Below are 20,094 nucleotides of genomic sequence, written 5' to 3'. Positions count from 1 at the left end.
GTCAATGGTCACTCAATCTTCCAATCATACAGTTACAAATTGGTTAAACAATCACAGTTCCATTCAACAACATAAACACAGCGAGAGGAATAACCAAATATTATCCGTAATAACTATAGTAGGCATTTCTCAACTCGAAAGCTTTGAAAACAAACATAGATAATTTTCTATTTACATTAATATTTTTAGAGGTGAATAATTCTATAAATAGAAGCATATTAGGTCTTGCATAATAATATTTATCTGTGTAAGCTTTTCTTATATCAGTATACAATTTACATTCAAGAACAAAATGATATTCATCTTCCAGTGAATCACATAAATGACATTTTCTTTCCGAATAAGGTATAGAAGCTGGTTTATGCCATCTACCAGCATCTACCTGTAATCTGTGTGCAGACATCCTTAATCTTGACAATGCAATTCTATTCTTATCAATGTTAACATCCTTTAAATTTATTGGTATGTTAAAATCTGCAAAAAGAACATAGGTTCTAGCTCTGGTAGACTCTGTTAATTTTGAGCTACTTCTAAATACATTTTATCATATACAATTCTGACATATTTTATGGTTTGCATATTTACTATTTTAAGCCAATATCTAATCACATTTACAGAACGTTTACTAAAAAAAAAATCCTACCTAGTTCACCATAAACAAAATTATTTTGCGTTTGTTTTCTTACTCCTAATATTTCTTTACCAAAAATTAATGTACTCTTTCTATTTGCGGACTATTAAAAAGACCCCACACTTCAGAGCCGTAACTTAAAACTGGATATATAAGTTTATCAAAAATATCTAATCTATGCTTCACAGAAAACGTCGGAAATTTGGATAAGCACTGTCTAAGTTTATATATACCCTTCCTAGCCTGTCCTGACAATGTTTCAAAGTACTAGTAAAGGAACCCCCTGGTGTAAACACAATTCCAAGATATGTAAACACTTTCTAATTTAAATTCCTCCTTAATCTACCGCCTTTCCTAAATATCATGACCTTTGTCTTTTGTGAGTTAGCACTTAACTTCCATCTATTACAATATCTCTCTAGTAATAAAAGACCTTCTTGTAAACCAGCCTCTGATTCTGACAACAAAACAATATCATCGGCATACAATAATATAAATAGTTTAAACACATCTTAATCTATACCCTGATGGTTATTAGTCATGAAATACTCTTCTATATCATTTAAATACATTGAAAATAAAAATGGAGATACGGATTCTCCTTGACGAACACCTAACAAATATGTAAAACTATCACTTAAAACATTGTCACATTTTACTCTAGACTTAACATTCCTGTACATTGAACGTATAATATCTAACATTTTACCTCTTTCCCCAAGTTTAATAAGATTATACCATATAATATCCCGTACAACATAATCGAATGCCTTGGTAAAGTCCACGAATGCAGTAAATAACTTCTTTTTTGTATTTGTGAAATAGTTTATAGATGAGTTCAATCCTCAGCGGGAACATACTATTTTGATGGGCTCCTTTTCTTTGATTTTTAAGAAACTATTTATCATTCGAAATCAAACGACTTTCAAATAAAGATAATCAATATGTAACGCATATGATGGAAAGCAAATATCTAAGTATAGTAGGAAGAACACAAAGTACATTTGGACATCCGATGCCTTATAGCGATCAAACTTGTATGCTATTTAAAAATTAAGTGTGACACGTTTGAATTGCTTGTCAATTATTTTGGCAAAGTTGCAGAGATGAAATGCTACGACTTCAATTTTAGACAATGCCATCGTTTGTTTAACCTGCACTTGATTTCCCTTAACCGTGACCATCCTTGTAGGTTCCGTGGGAACCAAAACATACGCCCTCTATTCTGCATTCTGCACACCCGCCCCCCCCCCCCACTCGCCAGGGTCTTTCCACAATACCAGAGCCCCTTCCACCTTACTTATGAGATGCATTTCCTGACCCGTCGTCTCATCTCTTCTGAAATAAAACGACTTCATTTATAAATGTTGTATTTGTGGTGTCGAATATTGTGGTGGCTGCTGCCACATTGTTGTGGGCTAGCTCTGGCCCTACGTGTATTACAGTCCTGGGGCGGACCTTAGGCTGATAAGTCACAAACGATAATAACCGTTAACATATTTATTCAGTTTACTATGTAAACATCAACATGAAAACATGTATAGTAAAATCGACGTTTTGAGAAATGTTAAAATGTTGTAATTATATATGATTAAAGCAGTTATATTTCCATGTCAACCAAATGCTAAAACAGTCAGCCATCAACCGCCTTTAATTGATAAAATGTTTATAAATCTTTAGAAAAATCTGACAAATTACTAAAACGCTGTAAAACAGTTCCGCTTATTATTTAACTAATGTTCTTTAATATTTCTTGATTCTTTTATGTTACAATTACTTTGAAAAAATGCCGAGATGTTAAACGCAGGCTTCCGCCACGAAAGAAAACTGGAGAACTCATGAGCAAAAATCTACGCTCCTTATATATGCCTGATGCAGACTACTGCATCGACTCGTAGATCGACACCATAAAAGCGCATCGACTACAGCTGATCGATCTAGGAAAATGCGATCGATCGCCTAAAATGGAATCGACTAGTAAAACTTTGATCGGTCTAAAAATAGAACCGCTGAAAATATGGCGATTAAGATAGATATGCTAGAATATACATTTTTGCCTTAAGTTTTGAGGGCTTAAGCAGAGCAAAATTACAATACAAGGTAAAAATTAACAACCTCTAGAGTTTAAACTTCGCGGTTATAGCAACCTTGGTAAAAAGGATGTGACATAAATGTCAAAAATCAATGAAACAAGATGGCTGACTGACTATGATATTGCAATAAGTTGCTATGAAACAGACACAATTACGTGAAATTCCTCATGTTTTTAAAAGTTAGAAGCTTATGAAACGAAGTAATATAAGTCTGTTACACAATATAGCTAAGTTGCTTGCATGTTCTAAATCGGAATATACGTTGAATTAGCAGGAAACAGTAGATGAAATGCCGGGTGGGGTAATTCTACAAAGTAAACTCGTGTCTATAATTGGGTTTAAATTTAGTTACCCCATCGCGGTCAACAACAAATTTGACATGGCAACTGTGAGTACTTTGATAATAACACTTTCACTTAATATATCTGTACAGTCAGTGTCACAACACCGGGGCACATCAATATAAACAATCTTAGCTATCCACGGAACAGTAACAACGTCAATGACGGTAAAACTACAGCTAGCCAGCAGGCACATGAAATCGCTCTCGCGATATGAACCGCCAAAAGTTTAAACTATGTCAGTAACATTGTTATAAGATTTTCGAGAAAATATACAACGACAACAATTGACCTTCCAGTGCCAGCTGCGCACAATACCTTCATATTACTTTGTAGTTTTGTTGTTGTTTTCTACTTTCATCCACTGGTGTGTCAAGTCCATCATCATCAATAGACCAAAAATCTTAAATATGTTGATTTTATCCATTTTGAATTGCAATTGTCAAATCTTGCTTTCACCTTTCCATCAAGTATGTAATAGCCTGTGATGTGCATATTTATATGGCATTTGTAGAAGTACAGCTTTGGTAAAGTAAACATGCAATAAAAACGCAAATCATTGATATGAAATGCGAAGTAGGTATTTATGATGTTTTTTATACCAGTTTACTTGCACTTATGTTGTTTTTAGATCTCAGTCATTAAAACGCTTGCTTAATCAGCCGTGATTTACGAATATCATTGCAGGGGATACAGGTTTCAGAAAAGTCCAGGATATTAACACTGTGTAACAAAATGCGCATGTTTGCTAAACATTCTTAAACTAATATCAATCCTAACACGTGTACTGGTGGGAAAGTCTTTTATGGGTTTCAAATGTTTAGTGTATTATTATTTTTCAATATAATTGGTAGTTTTTGTATTCTAGGAAAATGTATAAGTGCTTACGTCATTGAGCTGTTCGACTCCTAAGTCAGGCAAGGGAGCTAAGTCAGGCAAGGGAGCTACATTAACATCGCATTTTAATTTGGAAGTTTTGTAGTCGGACGCATCTCTCGATTTATTGCCACTAGGTGCATTGCCATCCGATTGATGATTCTGGATTAGACAGGCAGTGTGTTTACAATTTGGGTTCCCTTGCTCATCTTTACAATGCACAACACGCTGGAGCTGTGAATCCTGATTCAGCCACTGGGTTGATTCAGGATGGGCCGACTTTCATATGCAGATGAGCGGCATGATCATCAACTTCCTCCTGCTTGGTCGCTCATGTGTCTTCAATGTATTACCGTTTTTGAATCATTAAAAGGGTACTTTTTCTTTTAGATGTATCCGTACAATTTGTAAAAGTAAAGAAGCTTTAGTTAGTAAGACCTTCTTCTCAAACGGTGTTAAAAAGCCACATTGCACTATTAATTTTGAAATGGTACAGTACATTTACTTTTTGTTGTCGCTAAATGCTATTTCAGCTTAAAACAACGTTTGTATTGGAAAATAGGCTATAAAACAGTAATTTGTTGATATCATAATTGAACCTAGCTTAGTTTTTAACATTATATAAGAGAAAACGTTTTGCATTCTATTTTTATACATGATGAAGTTTCAATAATTCTGATTTCAGAATAACAATTAAGTGATGTCGGATTCGTATTCCTGACAAACTTGTTAAAGATTGAACGACGTTTAAAACTACATGTATCATTATACCTCAAGAAAAACACAACGAGGGGCTATATAGGATTCGTGGTGGATGCATCACGTAGCAAAACTAATGTGTACATCTACCTCCAAAACTCACACATACACTCATGAAACCTAATTCGAATGCTGTTTCGCGCAATCGATTTGTTTGGTATTTTACACTGTAACGTTTTGGGTACCATGTCCCTTTAACTATTATCGTTTTGGCGTAATAATACATACTCAACTTTTACTATCATTAATCAATATAATTCTAAAGCTGTGAAATTGGTGAAATTGCTGAAGAACAATTAATCTTTGCACAATGTGTCCTTCAGTTACGAGTAGAGAAAAAAGTATAACATTTATAGTAAAAATGGTTACGGCGGTAAAACTACGAACCAAATCTTGAAAAGTTATACTTATTTTTGGCTCACTTACTCATGATAACTGTTGGTTCTTTAACACAACCTTATACATGTGAAAATCATGCACTCGTCTACAAAAACAGTTTACTGTCTGTGGGTTCTACCTCACTTTCATCATATTCATGTTCGGACCAGGGGGCGAGATCACTGGAAGAGAACATCCCATAGACGAGGGCTCCTAGCACGGATATCACAGACGCTCCGACCAAAACGACACGCCAGTCCTCGCTTGTTTGCTGAAACCGTACATATTGTAAAGCGAAAATGAGCCTAGGCCTGTCCAGCATGTGTTTAAATATACTGAAGACAAGATTGAATGCGAAATTCTTTTTTTTTCTTTCCATTTAAAGAAACACAAACAAAAACACACACAAACACAGTAATATACAGGGAAGTAATCCATAGGAATTTAAATAAGGAGTCTCACATTTTCGGTCAATTCAGCAACGATAACCGGAACTACGATCCCCGGAATGCTGGCGACTGTGTTGGACACAGCAAATAGCAACGAAGCGAACCTTAGTGGAAACGAAATACTGGTTAAAAAGTTTAAGTTAAAGTAGTTGTAATTGTTGGATTAAACAAGAGATGAGCTAAATATTTTCATCCGTTACTTTATCTGATGAAACAGACTCCTTTTGAAGCAATCGTTAACCGTAACGTGTTATAACAGTTTTGGAGTTTTACTCTTCTTATTTCAAACTTATTACAAAGACCTTTTAATTCTCAAAGAATGGAACGCTAGTTACCTAGGCGACATGTCGACCCAGTTGCACGTATATCCAGCGCCAAATCCAAGGCCTTCCAGCATAGTACACGCACACAGACAAGCGATCACCAGGCCTCGTTGATCGCACGTGAGAAATCCAGGTACACAGAGAAACACCGCCACGCCGATCGAAGCTGAAAAAGTTGGGTGAACTATGCGGGGACGACCTTTACATTTCGCGCCATATTTCGCAATTAGAAACTCCGATCGACGGTGAAAAATATATTTAAAAGGTAAGGATGTTTTTCAAAATCTGACGCTTAAAAAATTGGAAGTATTTTACCTGACGTACAATAAAATACATTTCTTTAAATTAATGGCGGCGTAACTACTATTGAATTCTCATCCTTATGTTAAGAGTCGCGGACTACGAAGGAAATAACTAATGACGCTTTTGAGCATTTCATTTCACATCGTATTCCGGAAATTTATTGTGTCGGAATATAAGAATGTGTAAAAAAGGTAATTACCTGAGACCTGAAAGAATTTTCGCACATTCGTTACGGAAATCCAGCCTTTCGCGCGTAAACTGTCTGCTCCGATACCGGCGAGAATAACTCCGATCAGCATGGAAATCCACGGCAGGGCAGAGTACAGGCCATTCTGAAACAGAATGACTCATTACAGGGATAAGTTAATGTCAGACTGTTAGTTAAAGGAAAACTGCTAATAAACAAAAGTAGTCGTATTAGCCAAAGTGACATTAATAGAAGCTTTGGATACTACATAGCAAAACTAAAAATATATATATAATGCAGACGTGCACTTACTGTTTGAATGTCAAATTTGAGCACCTCCTTGAGATACTGTGGCAGGCATGTGAGTATGAGGTAGTATGTGCATGTATCACATGCATGCGTGACCACTACAGCAATGGCTGGAGTGTACGTGCAAATATCCCGCCAAGGAATGGACATTTTCTGAACAATACACAATGTGAAACTTTTATCCAAGTTACCGACAAAAACGAATAAACTCTGTTTACCGTTAATGCATTTAATGTTAACAAATAACGAAAACAAAACTAGAGTGGGACCGACAGGTTCTAAATAATACATTGACACCTTATAAATCCATTGTTTACATTTTTTGTTCTATATGCGAAAAGATATATAAGAGGTGCAACAATATATTGTTCTGAATTGACAGTGATGCTAACTGGAAATTATTCAATAGGTCACCATTAGGAAATATCTAAATCGGGGTTCTAAATAAACTATGAACTCGTCACAATCGAGATGTAATATATTGGTTCAAACATTGGTGTCAGACACAGCACGTTCCGTTGTCCGTTTCAAATTGGATCTGATAAGCACATATTCAATTTGGCTTATCCTGGGATGATTTTCTGGTCTGTCGAACACGAGGAAGCTCCAACCCGCAACGAATAGAACTCCAAATGCTCCTTAAAGTTCCATTATGTTAAAGTGATGTAAACTTATTTATTTGTATGCATATGTAAATGATATCTCTTAACATTTTGAGCTTTTTACCCCGGAAGTCTATTTTTTAGCACTTATCGCAATAACAAAATGCAACAAAACCGAATGTATAATATAAATTTAGCGCGCACAACGTCATTACGAAATATGCATATCACATGACTTTCTGAATACCTGAAATTTTATGTGGCATCATGCACTAATAATTGGCGTTTTTCAACTAAGACTTTTTTGGTTTAAATAGTTTTCTCGGAAATGCATCTGAAAACACTTATTTTATCATTATTTAAATAATTGACATCGAAAGTCACAAAAGAGATAAGTCATACGAGAAAAAATATTTTTGTTTTAGTAGGATGCGAAGTTCCCACGCCGGTATAGTCAAGACAAAATAGTAAAACATCACCTGATCCACTAATATCAATCGAGGTTCTATTATTATTATCATTATTTAAATATATGACATCGAAATTGCACAAGAAATGTCATAGAATAAAAATATTTTTGTTTTAGTAGGATGCGAACCCACGCCGGTAAAGCCAAGAAATAAATTGTAAATGACATCACGTGATTATGTCAATCAACCAATCACGCAACAATAAGGCTGTTGACGCTAATATGGAAACTGTGGTATTTAAAAACAATATTTGAGCAAATATCAACATTTGTCGAAGGGTTCCAGCTTTTAGTACCCTCCGTATGATTTGCCACACTTTTTTTCGCCATACACAAAAAAGCGATTTTTTAATGAAAAACATTGATAATTTTTCATATAAAAATAATTGCATCACGTTTATTTTAGAGACAGGAGGTTTATTTTCTATATGTGAAATTCATTTGAAAATGTTCAATATTCGTCTAGTTTCTCCTATCTTATCCGGCAACTGCTTAGCACTATGCTCCGCCCATAATCCACGTCAGTATTTAGTGAGTCAGTAATCCAGTTCGTTGATATTTCCCACTCATTTCTTTAATAAGGAATCGCATGGACCTCGGGATTTTATCAGACATTATATCAGTATAGTTATGTACTCACGTTTTTTTCTTCTCTTGTTATTTAATCCTAAATGGCACCTGGGCTTTAAGGGCAACAATATAAATCGTTATGCGAATAAGATTCAGTACTATTTTGGCTTAATTTTACACAGTAAGTTTGTGTTAATTTCTTGACTACCACCTTATTCACTTACTTTCATTGACAAAATTACATTGCCAGACAACACTATAATCTATATCTAATTATAATGCTTCTTTTAGTTTCATAAATAAAATAAGACTTTGAAAATACAATTACTCTACTCGATAAAGCGTCTGGACAGGTAACTGAATACATGTAATAATACATGCATACAAGACTCTATTCTATAACACGAAATATATTCTAACAAAAAAGAGCATATCGTCCCATTAGAGCAAAAAGGTACCAACTAACATTTTGGTCAAAATTGACTTTTTGGCATTTTCTGAACCGTTTTTAATCAATCTTTAATATATATAAAAATCTAGTTTGTACCTAGATGATTAAAAACGATATTGCATCGGGTACAAAGGTACCAAGTGAAAATCAAGCTTTAAGTTTCTGCAAAAAGGTACCATGTGCACAGTGTTTCAGGCAAAAAGGTACCATATGTCAAATGGTACCTTTTTGTTCCAACGCTTTTTGTAACTTTGCTATAGTTGTATGCAAAAAGGAACCAAGTGACACATGGCTCCTTTTTGCACTTACTATTTTGTAAACTTGAGTGGCATTTATACATACAAAACAGTTCATATGGTACCTTTAGGCACAGAGTTGAATACACAAACCAGATGCTGGTTTACTGATAAGGTGTCGGACAATGTCCATTGTATTGCAGATAAGAGGGTGTGTATACAATGAAATTGTGATAATCAAGCTTAAAACCTTGCATTTTATGAGAGCCTTCCTCGAAAGTAAGATGGAAATAGACTGAGAATACAATCATGGAAAATATGGAAAATGTGAGTACATATTTATAATATTTCATACACATAAGACTATTAAAATTCAAATAATATCAGTAATGAGTAATAATATTGCTAATACTAGCTTTTTATGAAATACATGATAAATAATATTGAATGGTATCAACTTTTGTATGTATATACATGTACTCGTAGGTATATAAATACTTAGGCGAAAAACGATGTCTGGCAAAATAGTATGCCAACTGCTTTAAATTTATTATAATATTATTCATCTACATTTCAGGACGAGGCCACGGTGTGGTCAGATGAAGAGTTCTACCATTCCATTGATATAGACACAAAAGGCGACGGAAACACCAGTACAGATTCTGAAAATGTTCCATTGTCAAAGCTTGCAAGACAAAGGAGACCAGTGAAGAGAAAGTTGATACATTCAAGTGACAGTGAGTCGGAGAAGGATGACAGCTTTGATGACGAAACATACAATCCATCAAAAGCAGATATAAACTCAAGTGATTCAGAACAAGATGTGATTCCTGAGTTAGGTAAAAGACGCTCTGCTAAAGTGAAAGGACAAAGAATGAAAGGTTGGAAAAAGAAGCCAACCCGGATAAAAACTAGAAAAGTGCCTAAATTAAAAGAAAGGGGTAAATCAGAGGTTGCAAAAAGACTAAGTGAAACACTTAAGCTTTTAAGACAACGAAGGAAACGACACTGTGGAAGTGACTTAGAAAGGGCCAAAGAGAAAAGCAAGAGAATGCAGTCTGTTAGAGATTTTGTACGGCGGTCACATCTTGCAAGGTTGGATGCAATGTTAGCCAGCAATGAACTAAAAAGAGTCGGTGTATATGGTGACGGCAATTGTATTTTTGCGGCAATGAAGAAAAGTGGACAAATCAATGACAGCATTGACAACATACGGACAGCGGTGTGTGACCTTATGACAGAACAGGTAGAAAAATATGCTCCTTTCTGTCAGAGTGACAATCCAGCCAATGTTCAACCATTTCTGGATAAAATAGAGGTGCTCAAGTCAAGTGGAACATGGAATATGGACATAGCAGACGTGATACCGATGGCTCTATCAAATAAGTTTACATGCAACATTCGGATATACTCAAGTTCAATATCTGCTCCAGTTATTGATATAAAACCCGACCAACCAGCAGAAAACCTTGTGAACTTAGCATACCTTTCTGTTCAAGGACATGAACACTATGACGCCATTGTTAATATTGGGACTGACGACGACGAAGTCATTGATTTATCAAGGAATGAAAGACAAGATGAACTGCAAGAACAAGCATCTTTTGACAAAAGTAAAGAGTCAAATCAGGACCCCGTCCAAACAACGCCACATAAGAGGGCATCGTACCAAAGCCCTCAAAAGAAACACTCCAGCCGAAAAAGGAAACGTGATCCAGGGTCTTGGAAAAAAAATATCAGAAAGGCAAAACGAAGTAGTGGCAAGGCGTATACGTCTGCAACAGGTCGAACTGTTGATGCAAAACAAGTTCAACCTCATACTTGTTCAAAATGTAAATTCAAGTGTGGACAAAACTTTACAGAAGAGCAGAGGCAGAGTATATTTACGTGTTATTATGGTTTGGGGAATTATGAGCGCCAGAGGCAGTTCATTTGTGAAATGGTGGAGAGAAAAGAGCCATCCAGAAAAGGCAAATGCAAGAAAAAAGTATCCCAAAAGTTCCACCTGGTGAATGAAGAAAAGAAAGTGCGTGTGTGCAGAGATTTCTTTTTGAAAACACTGGACATAGGGAGAAAGACTGTGGATTACTCTTTACAAAGAAAAACACATGGAACTTACGGTAGAAAAGATATGCGAGGGACAAGCTCTTCTGCAAACAAATTAGACCAAAGCCTTGTTGATTCTGTGAAGCGACACATAGAATCATTTCCCAAAATGGAGTCGCATTACGCAAGGAAACAATCTACAAAGGAATATCTTTCCCTCGAGTTAAATATAAAGAAAATGTGGCAGCTTTACAAAACAGAATGTGAGAAGAAAGACATTCCATATGTTACGCTATCAATGTACCGCACAATATTTTGTGAATGTTATAACCTTTCCTTCTACAAGCCCAAGAAAGACCAATGTTCTTTATGCACACTGTACATGCGAAAACGAGAAGCAGGATCACTGGATGAAACACTACAGAAACAATATGACGAGCATCAGATCAAGAAAGAACAAGCAAGGAAGGAAAAGGAAAGCGACAAACTAAGGTCAAAAACTGACAAAAGTGTATATGTAGCTACATTTGATTTACAGGCCGTTCTGTCAACTCCCTGTACTTTAGTAAGTGAGCTATACTATTCAAGGAAGTTGTGCTGTTACAACCTAACAATCTACTCACTCGGCGACAAGAACGTAGTTTGTCATGTGTGGGATGAAAGTCAGGCTAAAAGAGGTTCATGTGAAATTGCTACTTGTTTAATGAAGAACACACTGTCGGTTTGTAAAACAAGCACTGTAAAAGAAATTGTGTACTTTTCGGACTCTTGTGGCGGGCAAAACAGGAATCAGTATGTTACAGCGTCACTGTTGTACACTTTGTCACAAGCGCCGCAACTGGAAAGAATAAGCCACAAATTCCTTGTGTCTGGACATTCACAGATGGAGTGTGACAGTGTCCATTCTACCATTGAAGGAGCAAAGAAGATAACACCAGTGTACGTACCGTCTCAGTGGTGTACACTTATTTCAATGGCTAGAAAAACACAACCTTATATCACAGTGCCTTTGAAATATAACCATGTAGTTGATTTCAAGGACTTTGTTTCCAAACATTGTAAAAATCTCAAAACAACCACTGATGGTCAAAAAGTCAATTGGCTGCAGGTGAAATGGATACAAGTGAGAAGAGAAAGCCCCAAATCCGTCTTTGTGAACTATTCGTTTGACACAAGTGCATTTTTGGAGATTCAGGTTCAGAAAGCAACGAGGGTGAAAGGCAGAGACTCAAAATGGCCAGAAAATGAAAAAGACTTGAACTTCTGCTACAGTGAAAAGCTTCCAATATCAATTCTAAAAAAGAATGATTTGGTGAACTTGTGTAAGAAAGACATTATCCCGGAAGAATTTCACAGTTATTTCAGTTCCCTGCCAACTGACAGAAAACAGAAGGACTATGTACCATTGGATTCCGAGGAGGAGGACACGGATTAATTCTTAAACTCTGTAACAGTAGTCGAATGAACTCAAAATGAGAAAAGATGCTTATAGTTTACATTTAAGCAACAGGAATGTTTGATATTTGCTTATTATTATGCATAGTTTATTAATTTTCTTTTTAACGGTATTACAAATGGTACCTTTTTACTTTGTTTATGATAGATATTTCATTTATTAAGTCGTGCAAAAAGGTACCAAGTGATCAAATGGTACCTTTTTGCATTTTAAAATTCTAAAAAAGCTATCGTGCAAAAAGGGACCATGAACAAAATCAATAAAATATCAATAACTATTGGACATTTTGACTTCATTTTTTCTTAAAATCTAATTGGGTATACAACAAGTTTAACAAAGTATGTGTGATAATTTGATCATCAAAAGCTGATTTTATATGCAGGTTCAAACCTTTAAAGCCGTTTTTCTCAAAACTTGCAAAATGTCACTTGGTACCTTTTTGCTCTAATGGGACGATATTAACTCACAAATCATAGCCGTATTATGCACCAGTCAATTGTAACCACCCCACCCCAGGTCCGGGGGTATACCGCGGATAGCCGGGGAAATAGGACGCGTTTTTACATTCCAGGTAGTCCCGTAGTGCCGGGTGAATGCGGTGGCTTTGTCTTGGCACCAAAAATAGCGGGGAATGGGCCTTAACAAGGGTCCCTGGGGTGAGGGGCATTTGGCGGGGATTTGACCAGCAGTTCGTCCCCGCAGTTCGGGGATTTTATCCTGGCTTGGCTGGACCGAAAGTCAAAGTCCCCGGTATTCCCCGGACTGGGGGGGGGGGTCGTGGTTGCAATTGACTGGTGCATAAGAACAATTGTTTATATATGCAAATATTTGTCATATTGTTTTTTTAATATCAAACAAGTTTTCATGCGCCAAAGCACAATCTCCTTCAGTAAGCAAAATTAGTTATGACTCGTCAATTTGACTGTTCTTAGCTGAATGCCCAGTTTGACAAAAACACGATTTCCTCTTGCAAAACTCAATATCACCATTTAGTGGTTAATCATTATTACTTTTACCAAGGAAATTATTTTAAATTTTATTCGTTAAACTGAAATAAGAAATTTACAGATCCACAGGTCTAAACGCGGGCGAAAATTAAATTACACGTCGGTCAGACGAATGAATGTGTACACCAGTGAATGCTTGACTTAATCTAGAACCAATAATATGCTACAAGACTAAACCTACCGTGAATATAAAATATCGACGCCCACCCATTGTCGAATCCGTGTAAACAAAGGAAACCAGAGCTAGCATATCCTGCAACCGTTCCTATGGTTTGTCCTGTAATGTCATGCAGGTATATTAATGTAACACACGTTGTTGAGATTTAAAAAAAGGATTTAAAAGTGTTATGTTTTGTCAGGAAACAACCACCAATAAATAATAAAGTAGACGTTTATAAAACCTTAATGTTGCATTTTAAGTACATTTACCTATCCACAGTGTACTGATAAAGCGAGTTCTTTCATTAGACAGCGCCCACGCTCCGGTTAAGGCGTACCATCCTGGTTTGGCAATGCCCTGAACATAGATGAAACAATAATTCATCATCATCATCATCATCATCATCATCATCATCATCATCGCCACCGCCACCACCACCACCAACACCACAACCACCACCACCACCACCGCCAGCCACCACCATCCTCATCATCATCATCATCATCATCATCATCATCATCATCGCCACCACCACTACCATCACCACCGCCACCACCACCACCACCACCACCATCATCATCATCAATATCGCACACACAGTTGTAATAATGTTAGTCATTCTTGCTATTCAAAATGTATCATTTAATCCAAACACTCAGGTAAATGAAGTGATATTAACCCACGCATGAAATTCCAATCGCGATTCTGTTAACGAAAACAGCATATGGGCTTGCCCTTGCTATCATTGGCATCAGCAGAGTGAACAGGGACGCTAGAGCCATTGACAAGCCAATCACTATCTTGCCACCAAACCGAGTGGCCATCCAGCCGCCGGGGATCTGCGTCACCACGTAGCCGTAAAAGAAACCGGACAGAATCAGGGACTGGGTCTTTTTACTCCATTCGAACTCCGCCGTCTGAAATCGGAATTATATAGTTAACTTTCGCTCGTTTATATTGTTGTATCAGAGTATCAAAACAAAAGTCAAAAACGCCTGTTAAACGCAGTGGCTGATTGCTAATTTGAGTATTTTATAAACTTATTTAAAAAATAATCATATATTAACAAAAACATTAAAAATCAGTATTAGTTTAATTGAGACTTTTCTTTGATAAGTGCAATAGTAATTTCAAATCAAGCTGTTATCCTTATACATTATAATTCAATAATTAGAAAATATACGGTGATGACCTCTGATGAAAATTGCTCGGCATCTACTGACTCACACGATGACAGGTGACTGTTTGCAATGCTAATATTTGTCTGAATCTGATACACAGAGGTTACACGCTGTATTCGATCCGTCCAGTTGATATTAATTGTTTGATTTTGACTGAAAGAGGCGTTTCCATTAGGGAGCTTGGCCATACACACGATTGCGACACTCATGTTTGTGCTGAGCCCATATCCAAGAACCCCGTACCAGAAGCCCATACCAGCTAGAATGAGTCGACTCGGACAGCAAACGCCATTTACCGGTACCTTGTCTGTCGGTAGGTGAGAACTCTCTGAAATAAAGTCGATCAATGCAGTATGTAAGAAACATTCAAAAAGGATATTAACAGATAAAAGAAGTTTATCAAGCTACATTACATTCTGAAGATCAGTCAATGCCCAAGGGTAAAAATATGTCTAGAATCATAATCAAAAGAAAGCATATACTATAATAATGAAATGAAAACCATAGGGACTAGCAAAGTAGTTAATATAACCAGAAATCCGGGTCAAGTGTAAAATTCATATTTCATATTTTGACCTTATTGTTACTTAATACCTGCATGTAGTGATGAGCATCTATCTTTGTGTTGATATATGTATACATCTATAATTTAGTAAACCTTTTTACGTTTTTTGTTTGTATGCTAAACCTTTCTTTGTATCATGAAGCGAGAAACATATCTATTGTTAAGCTACTTGAATAAATAATTTGAACTTTATGTTGAAAATCAGTCTAAAATACCGAGAACAGCAAAAGTAATACCATTTTTGCTGTCATCCTGTTTTTTCTTAACGATTTCGTATCCGGTACCATCGAAGACTTTCTGTTTCATTTGGCTTTTATTGCAGACCTGAAAAACAATAACACAATGACTTTCTACGCTTTATGAAAATATATGTCAAGTGAATATGATGCTTCTTAACGTTATTCATATCAAAACCACAGAATATTTCATTAAAAACATGAATATGACCATGACCTTCGACTGTTTTATTTGAAGTCAATAGTGGTCATGTGCAGACAATGAAAAATGTTTATTAACTAATTTTGAAGACTTTATACCAAGTCGTTCAAAGTTATTGATCCGTAATTTGTATAGTAAAGGTTTCTATGATATTTGACAAAATAACTAATGACTTATGCGGTTACCAAGTTTGAACACTCAACACCATATCGGTAATATTGATAGGAAAAAAAGGTGACGTCCACGACGACAAGGACGAAAACGACTCCGGAAAAAGTCATCCTTATGTTTCAGCCACATGCGACACACAACTTGATACTTCTCCTTGCAAATGAACTGATTGTCACACAACTCACGTTCACATTGTAAGTTTGCACCGAGGACGAAGTCAGGCAATATTGTCCAAACTAGCTCACTTAGACGAGTGAAGTCACTGCCCTGCGTTGTTATTTGCATGTTACCCTGGTGTTGAATGTAAATCATATATGATTCCGTTATAAGGATGCACTTACACGCACAAATCGAACATTTTAGGAAAATTAACGGAACTAAACGTGTGTAATTCAGAATATGCACATGCCATTGGGTGGGAATTCACACGTATCACACAAAATATTGACCTCGGAAGTTATTTAAAGGACTTTATGTTGACAGCAGCCCGTTAAACACAAGCCCATGACATTTATTGTATAACGATTAACCATATTATTTCCGTCTTCGATGGATTGTTTGATGTAAAATTATTATTCATGTCTAATGTTTTATGGCTTTACAAAGCTGATATCAAATATAACAGATTCGAGCTGTAAATATCTTAAGCGCAAACGGCATAACCGTAACTAGGGCCTTGGTACATCCTTTACTGAAATTCTCGAACAATTGGCGATTTCTTTAAGTTTAAACATTCGCTATCATCATACCGTCTTAAACGGGATCTATCTGCGGCTTGAATAAACATTTAACTGATGTTCCTTTCTCCAGATGATTATTATTCATTACAAATACAAGTTTGCAGATGCCGTTCCAGGTTTTGATGTTAGAGGTTGCTCAACGTCGGGCGTGCACCACCATCCCACGGAATCTACATAATTAGTGTTAAACGCTTATAAAACCTTGGGGATAAGAGTGAGGTTTGTGCACTTAAACTGGTTTAAACCCCAAGTAAATTTACATTTTACTGACCGTTCAAAGGCCGTACCTAACAATCCTTGATAAACTTACCTAGTTTATATATATATACATGGAAGATATATATATATATATCTTCCATGTTTCTTGTTTGTGATATTTTGTTTTTATATTCTATGTCTTTGGCGTTTACCCAGTGCCATTAAAGCGTGATTATGTTTAAACTTTTTGCTACTGAGATTGTTTCTGTAGTTTCTCGCATAAATATTTGCGATATTTGCAGGATCTCGCCTTACAGATCTAAGTGTAGTCTGTTGTTGTGCATTGTAGTGTAATTTATACCTATTCGTTCAACCTTATTGACAAGACCTGAACATTTTGACAATTCAAGACGCTCAACGGGTGCGCCCCGACCTCCCATGGATCCGTTAGTCCATTGTGTAAGTGTGACGAACTGGGTGCATTTATTTTAATGAGTATACTTTTCGATTCATTTATTAAAATCTAATGAAGCTTTTAGATAAAATTAACCACAATCTTGCATTCTAAAAAACGATCAAACGACATCCACCATGTCAATATAATGCAGACATAAGTAAATTGTTTTGTCATCATCATCGAAAAACTCCATGGAAGTTCTTGCTTTATAGGATAACAATACTTTTTTTGCGCTACTTTCAGTTTATCGTTAATGAAAATATCATATCAAAACAAGACCTTCTCAACTTTTCCTAAGTGTTTTTGTCTCCCAGTGGGTATAATAGGCTATACATAACACTTTACGAAAGACGCGCACATTTATGTGTACACCAAGCTGTAAAAGTTCACTCTCAAAGTTCAGTCATTTGGGGTTTATTTGGGACTAATAACGATTTACAACTCCATTCTATCCGACCATGGAGCAAGTTCACTTGAAGCCAAAGAGTCAATACGACAGTCCCGAATAAGGAAACCCCAGCAAAAGTCAATAGTCAATAGGGCAATTCGCCAACCCGCATTGCATTGCTGAAACCAAATAAACTCATACGACTAGTTTTGTCTCAATCATGCTTAAAGTTTCACTGGGATATGTTAATGTTCCATTTTAAAGAAAATTGTCTACACGAAATATATACAAGAAACTGCAAGCGTCAACTCGATCTCTTACTCTAAGAGTGTTATGATTAATGTAATCTATTTTGGAGTATTATATACATCAATTTAATAATTCACATTCTCTGTGATATGTCAATTCTAGCATGACATCTTACGTGACTATGCAATATCAGTCTCTTGAAATAAAAAAAAAATATTAAGGTTAAATTGCTTATCTTGAATATTCATCAAACAAGCCTAATTTATTAAACATATCATTTATCTAGTAAGTCAGATATTCTTTTACAACGACAAGTCTATTTAAAAAAATATCCAAACCATTAATGCAAATTTGACATCACGTCTATGTCCACTGCACTTACAGTATGTCGTTCACCGTTTGTAATCAATCTAATCATGGTTGGACAATGACTTATTTAGAAAGTATAATTTAAAGCATAAACTATGTAAGCATGTTAAGACAAAATGGTATAGCATACCTGTGCCAGCGGATCCACTTTCTTATTAATTATTCCAATAAATGAAAACGACACGTTTGAGTGTTCCTTTACAACACATACAACTGTACTTAGGAAGCAAGGATGGACTATATACATAAAACAACTTATTATATCATACCTCATGTAACGAAACAGAAACTACATATACACACATTTAGTGCGTAAAGTTGAAGTCTTTGAAGTTTTAAGCCGACTGTAGGAAGGATTTAATATCGGTACTCAGGCGTTGTTTCATGTTTTATACGTTTGTAAGTAAACCTATGGAAGCGTTTTACAATGAAAACAATAATTAAATGAACAAACCCTAGTAAACTGTCAGAAAAATACATCCATTAAACACAAATACTGTCGGCAATACAAGCACTGATCGAGAGAAAAGCAGATCAATAAAATACTGAATGGCATAGTTTCAAACATATCAATCGCGTTTTACATACAGAGCTCAGGATAGTTGACATAGTTTCAATCGCGTTTGATATAAAGAATTTGGAAATTATCTGACAATCTAGATCAATACATGAACACATGCACTTCAATTCAAATGTCACACAATAGAAAATGAAGAAGCTAAGATTTGGCAATTTCAATAAAGGAATATTTACACCTCAACTTCCATTCCTTAAATGAACTGCCTTTCGGCAATTGCGGTTATCATCCGATGAACGCAACATCTTCGGATATGTTCGGATCGCAATTCATCGCATAACAATATACATGAAAATTATTGATCTTGTTATTGATTGTATTGTGTCAGCAGATCCCGTAAAATATAAATCAACACTTAAGAAAGTGTTAACTTATGATATTTCAATTGTATTGTGTCATCAGTGTTTCAATTTGACGTTTAAAAGTGATTTCAAGCGGTTGATCTTTTCTCGCATTATTGTGACGTCATCTGATAAATGTTTCCGGTTACAGTCGGGTCGTTCTATTAACGGAATGGATAAGAATGGATTACTGAAAGGTTTTCTTAAATGAAATAAGGTATTTTTTAACAATTCTTGAATGAAATAATGAACTATTTGTGTATATATAAGCGAGGAATTGCGGGATATGAACGCAATTAGGCAGGTAAATATACGAGTGGAGTCCTTCGGACTCCACACACTTTGACTAGCCCAATTGCGTTCATATTCCGATAATAACATGAAGAAATTGCGGGATTGATGTCATTATCGGGGTATGAACTCAATTGGGCTCGTCAAAATGTATGGGGTCCCAAAGGCCTCTTCCTCCATGCGGGAAATGTACATGCTTTCTGCGACTAAAGAAGATGCATACAATAGTGAATGTAAAAACACGTTCGCGCTGCAGTGCAACACTAACCATTTGCAAAGGTAAAGATATGAAGAAAACCTGACGTGGTATAAATTATCTGGATAATAAGGCATACATAAACGGATAAACATAGTGTACTTAAAGGCCTGGTTTAAGCCTTCTATACGTACCCCCCCCCCCCCCCCCCCCCCTTAAATCCGTGTATAGTTCACATCTTATAAGCGCAGCACATGGCAATTAAGATAAATATCTATACATAGAAG

General features: G+C 36.0%; 1 protein-coding gene across 3 annotated transcripts; it reads right to left on the bottom strand.

Moving 5' to 3' along the window:
* Positions 1 to 1,898: 1,898 nt before the first annotated feature.
* On the bottom strand, positions 1,899 to 18,966 carry LOC128231663 (uncharacterized transporter slc-17.2-like). 3 transcript variants are annotated; one of them, XM_052944716.1, is made up of 13 exons: positions 18,857 to 18,966; positions 15,629 to 15,716; positions 14,839 to 15,155; positions 14,330 to 14,563; positions 13,916 to 14,003; positions 13,668 to 13,763; positions 7,142 to 7,287; positions 6,653 to 6,802; positions 6,353 to 6,485; positions 5,863 to 6,016; positions 5,541 to 5,631; positions 5,223 to 5,349; positions 1,899 to 1,969 (listed from the first exon to the last, which is right to left on the bottom strand). In XM_052944716.1, the coding sequence occupies exons 2-13, from the start codon at positions 15,696 to 15,698 to the stop codon at positions 1,932 to 1,934; spliced, it is 1,644 nt and encodes a 547-aa protein (XP_052800676.1). In that variant the 5' UTR covers positions 15,699 to 15,716; positions 18,857 to 18,966; the 3' UTR covers positions 1,899 to 1,931. The 3 variants fall into 3 exon arrangements, with proteins under 3 accessions (XP_052800676.1, XP_052800677.1, XP_052800678.1); XM_052944717.1 differs by having other exon boundaries at positions 1,903 to 1,969; positions 5,218 to 5,349; XM_052944718.1 differs by lacking the exons at positions 1,899 to 1,969; positions 6,653 to 6,802 and having other exon boundaries at positions 2,115 to 5,349.
* Positions 18,967 to 20,094: the final 1,128 nt, after the last annotated feature.

This window comes from Mya arenaria, chromosome 4 (genome assembly GCF_026914265.1).
Source record: "Mya arenaria isolate MELC-2E11 chromosome 4, ASM2691426v1".
In the NCBI taxonomy this organism is placed as follows: Eukaryota; Metazoa; Mollusca; class Bivalvia; order Myida; family Myidae; genus Mya; species Mya arenaria.
The sequence above is the reverse complement of the archived record's forward strand: the minus strand, read 5'-3'. Positions and strand labels throughout refer to the sequence as shown.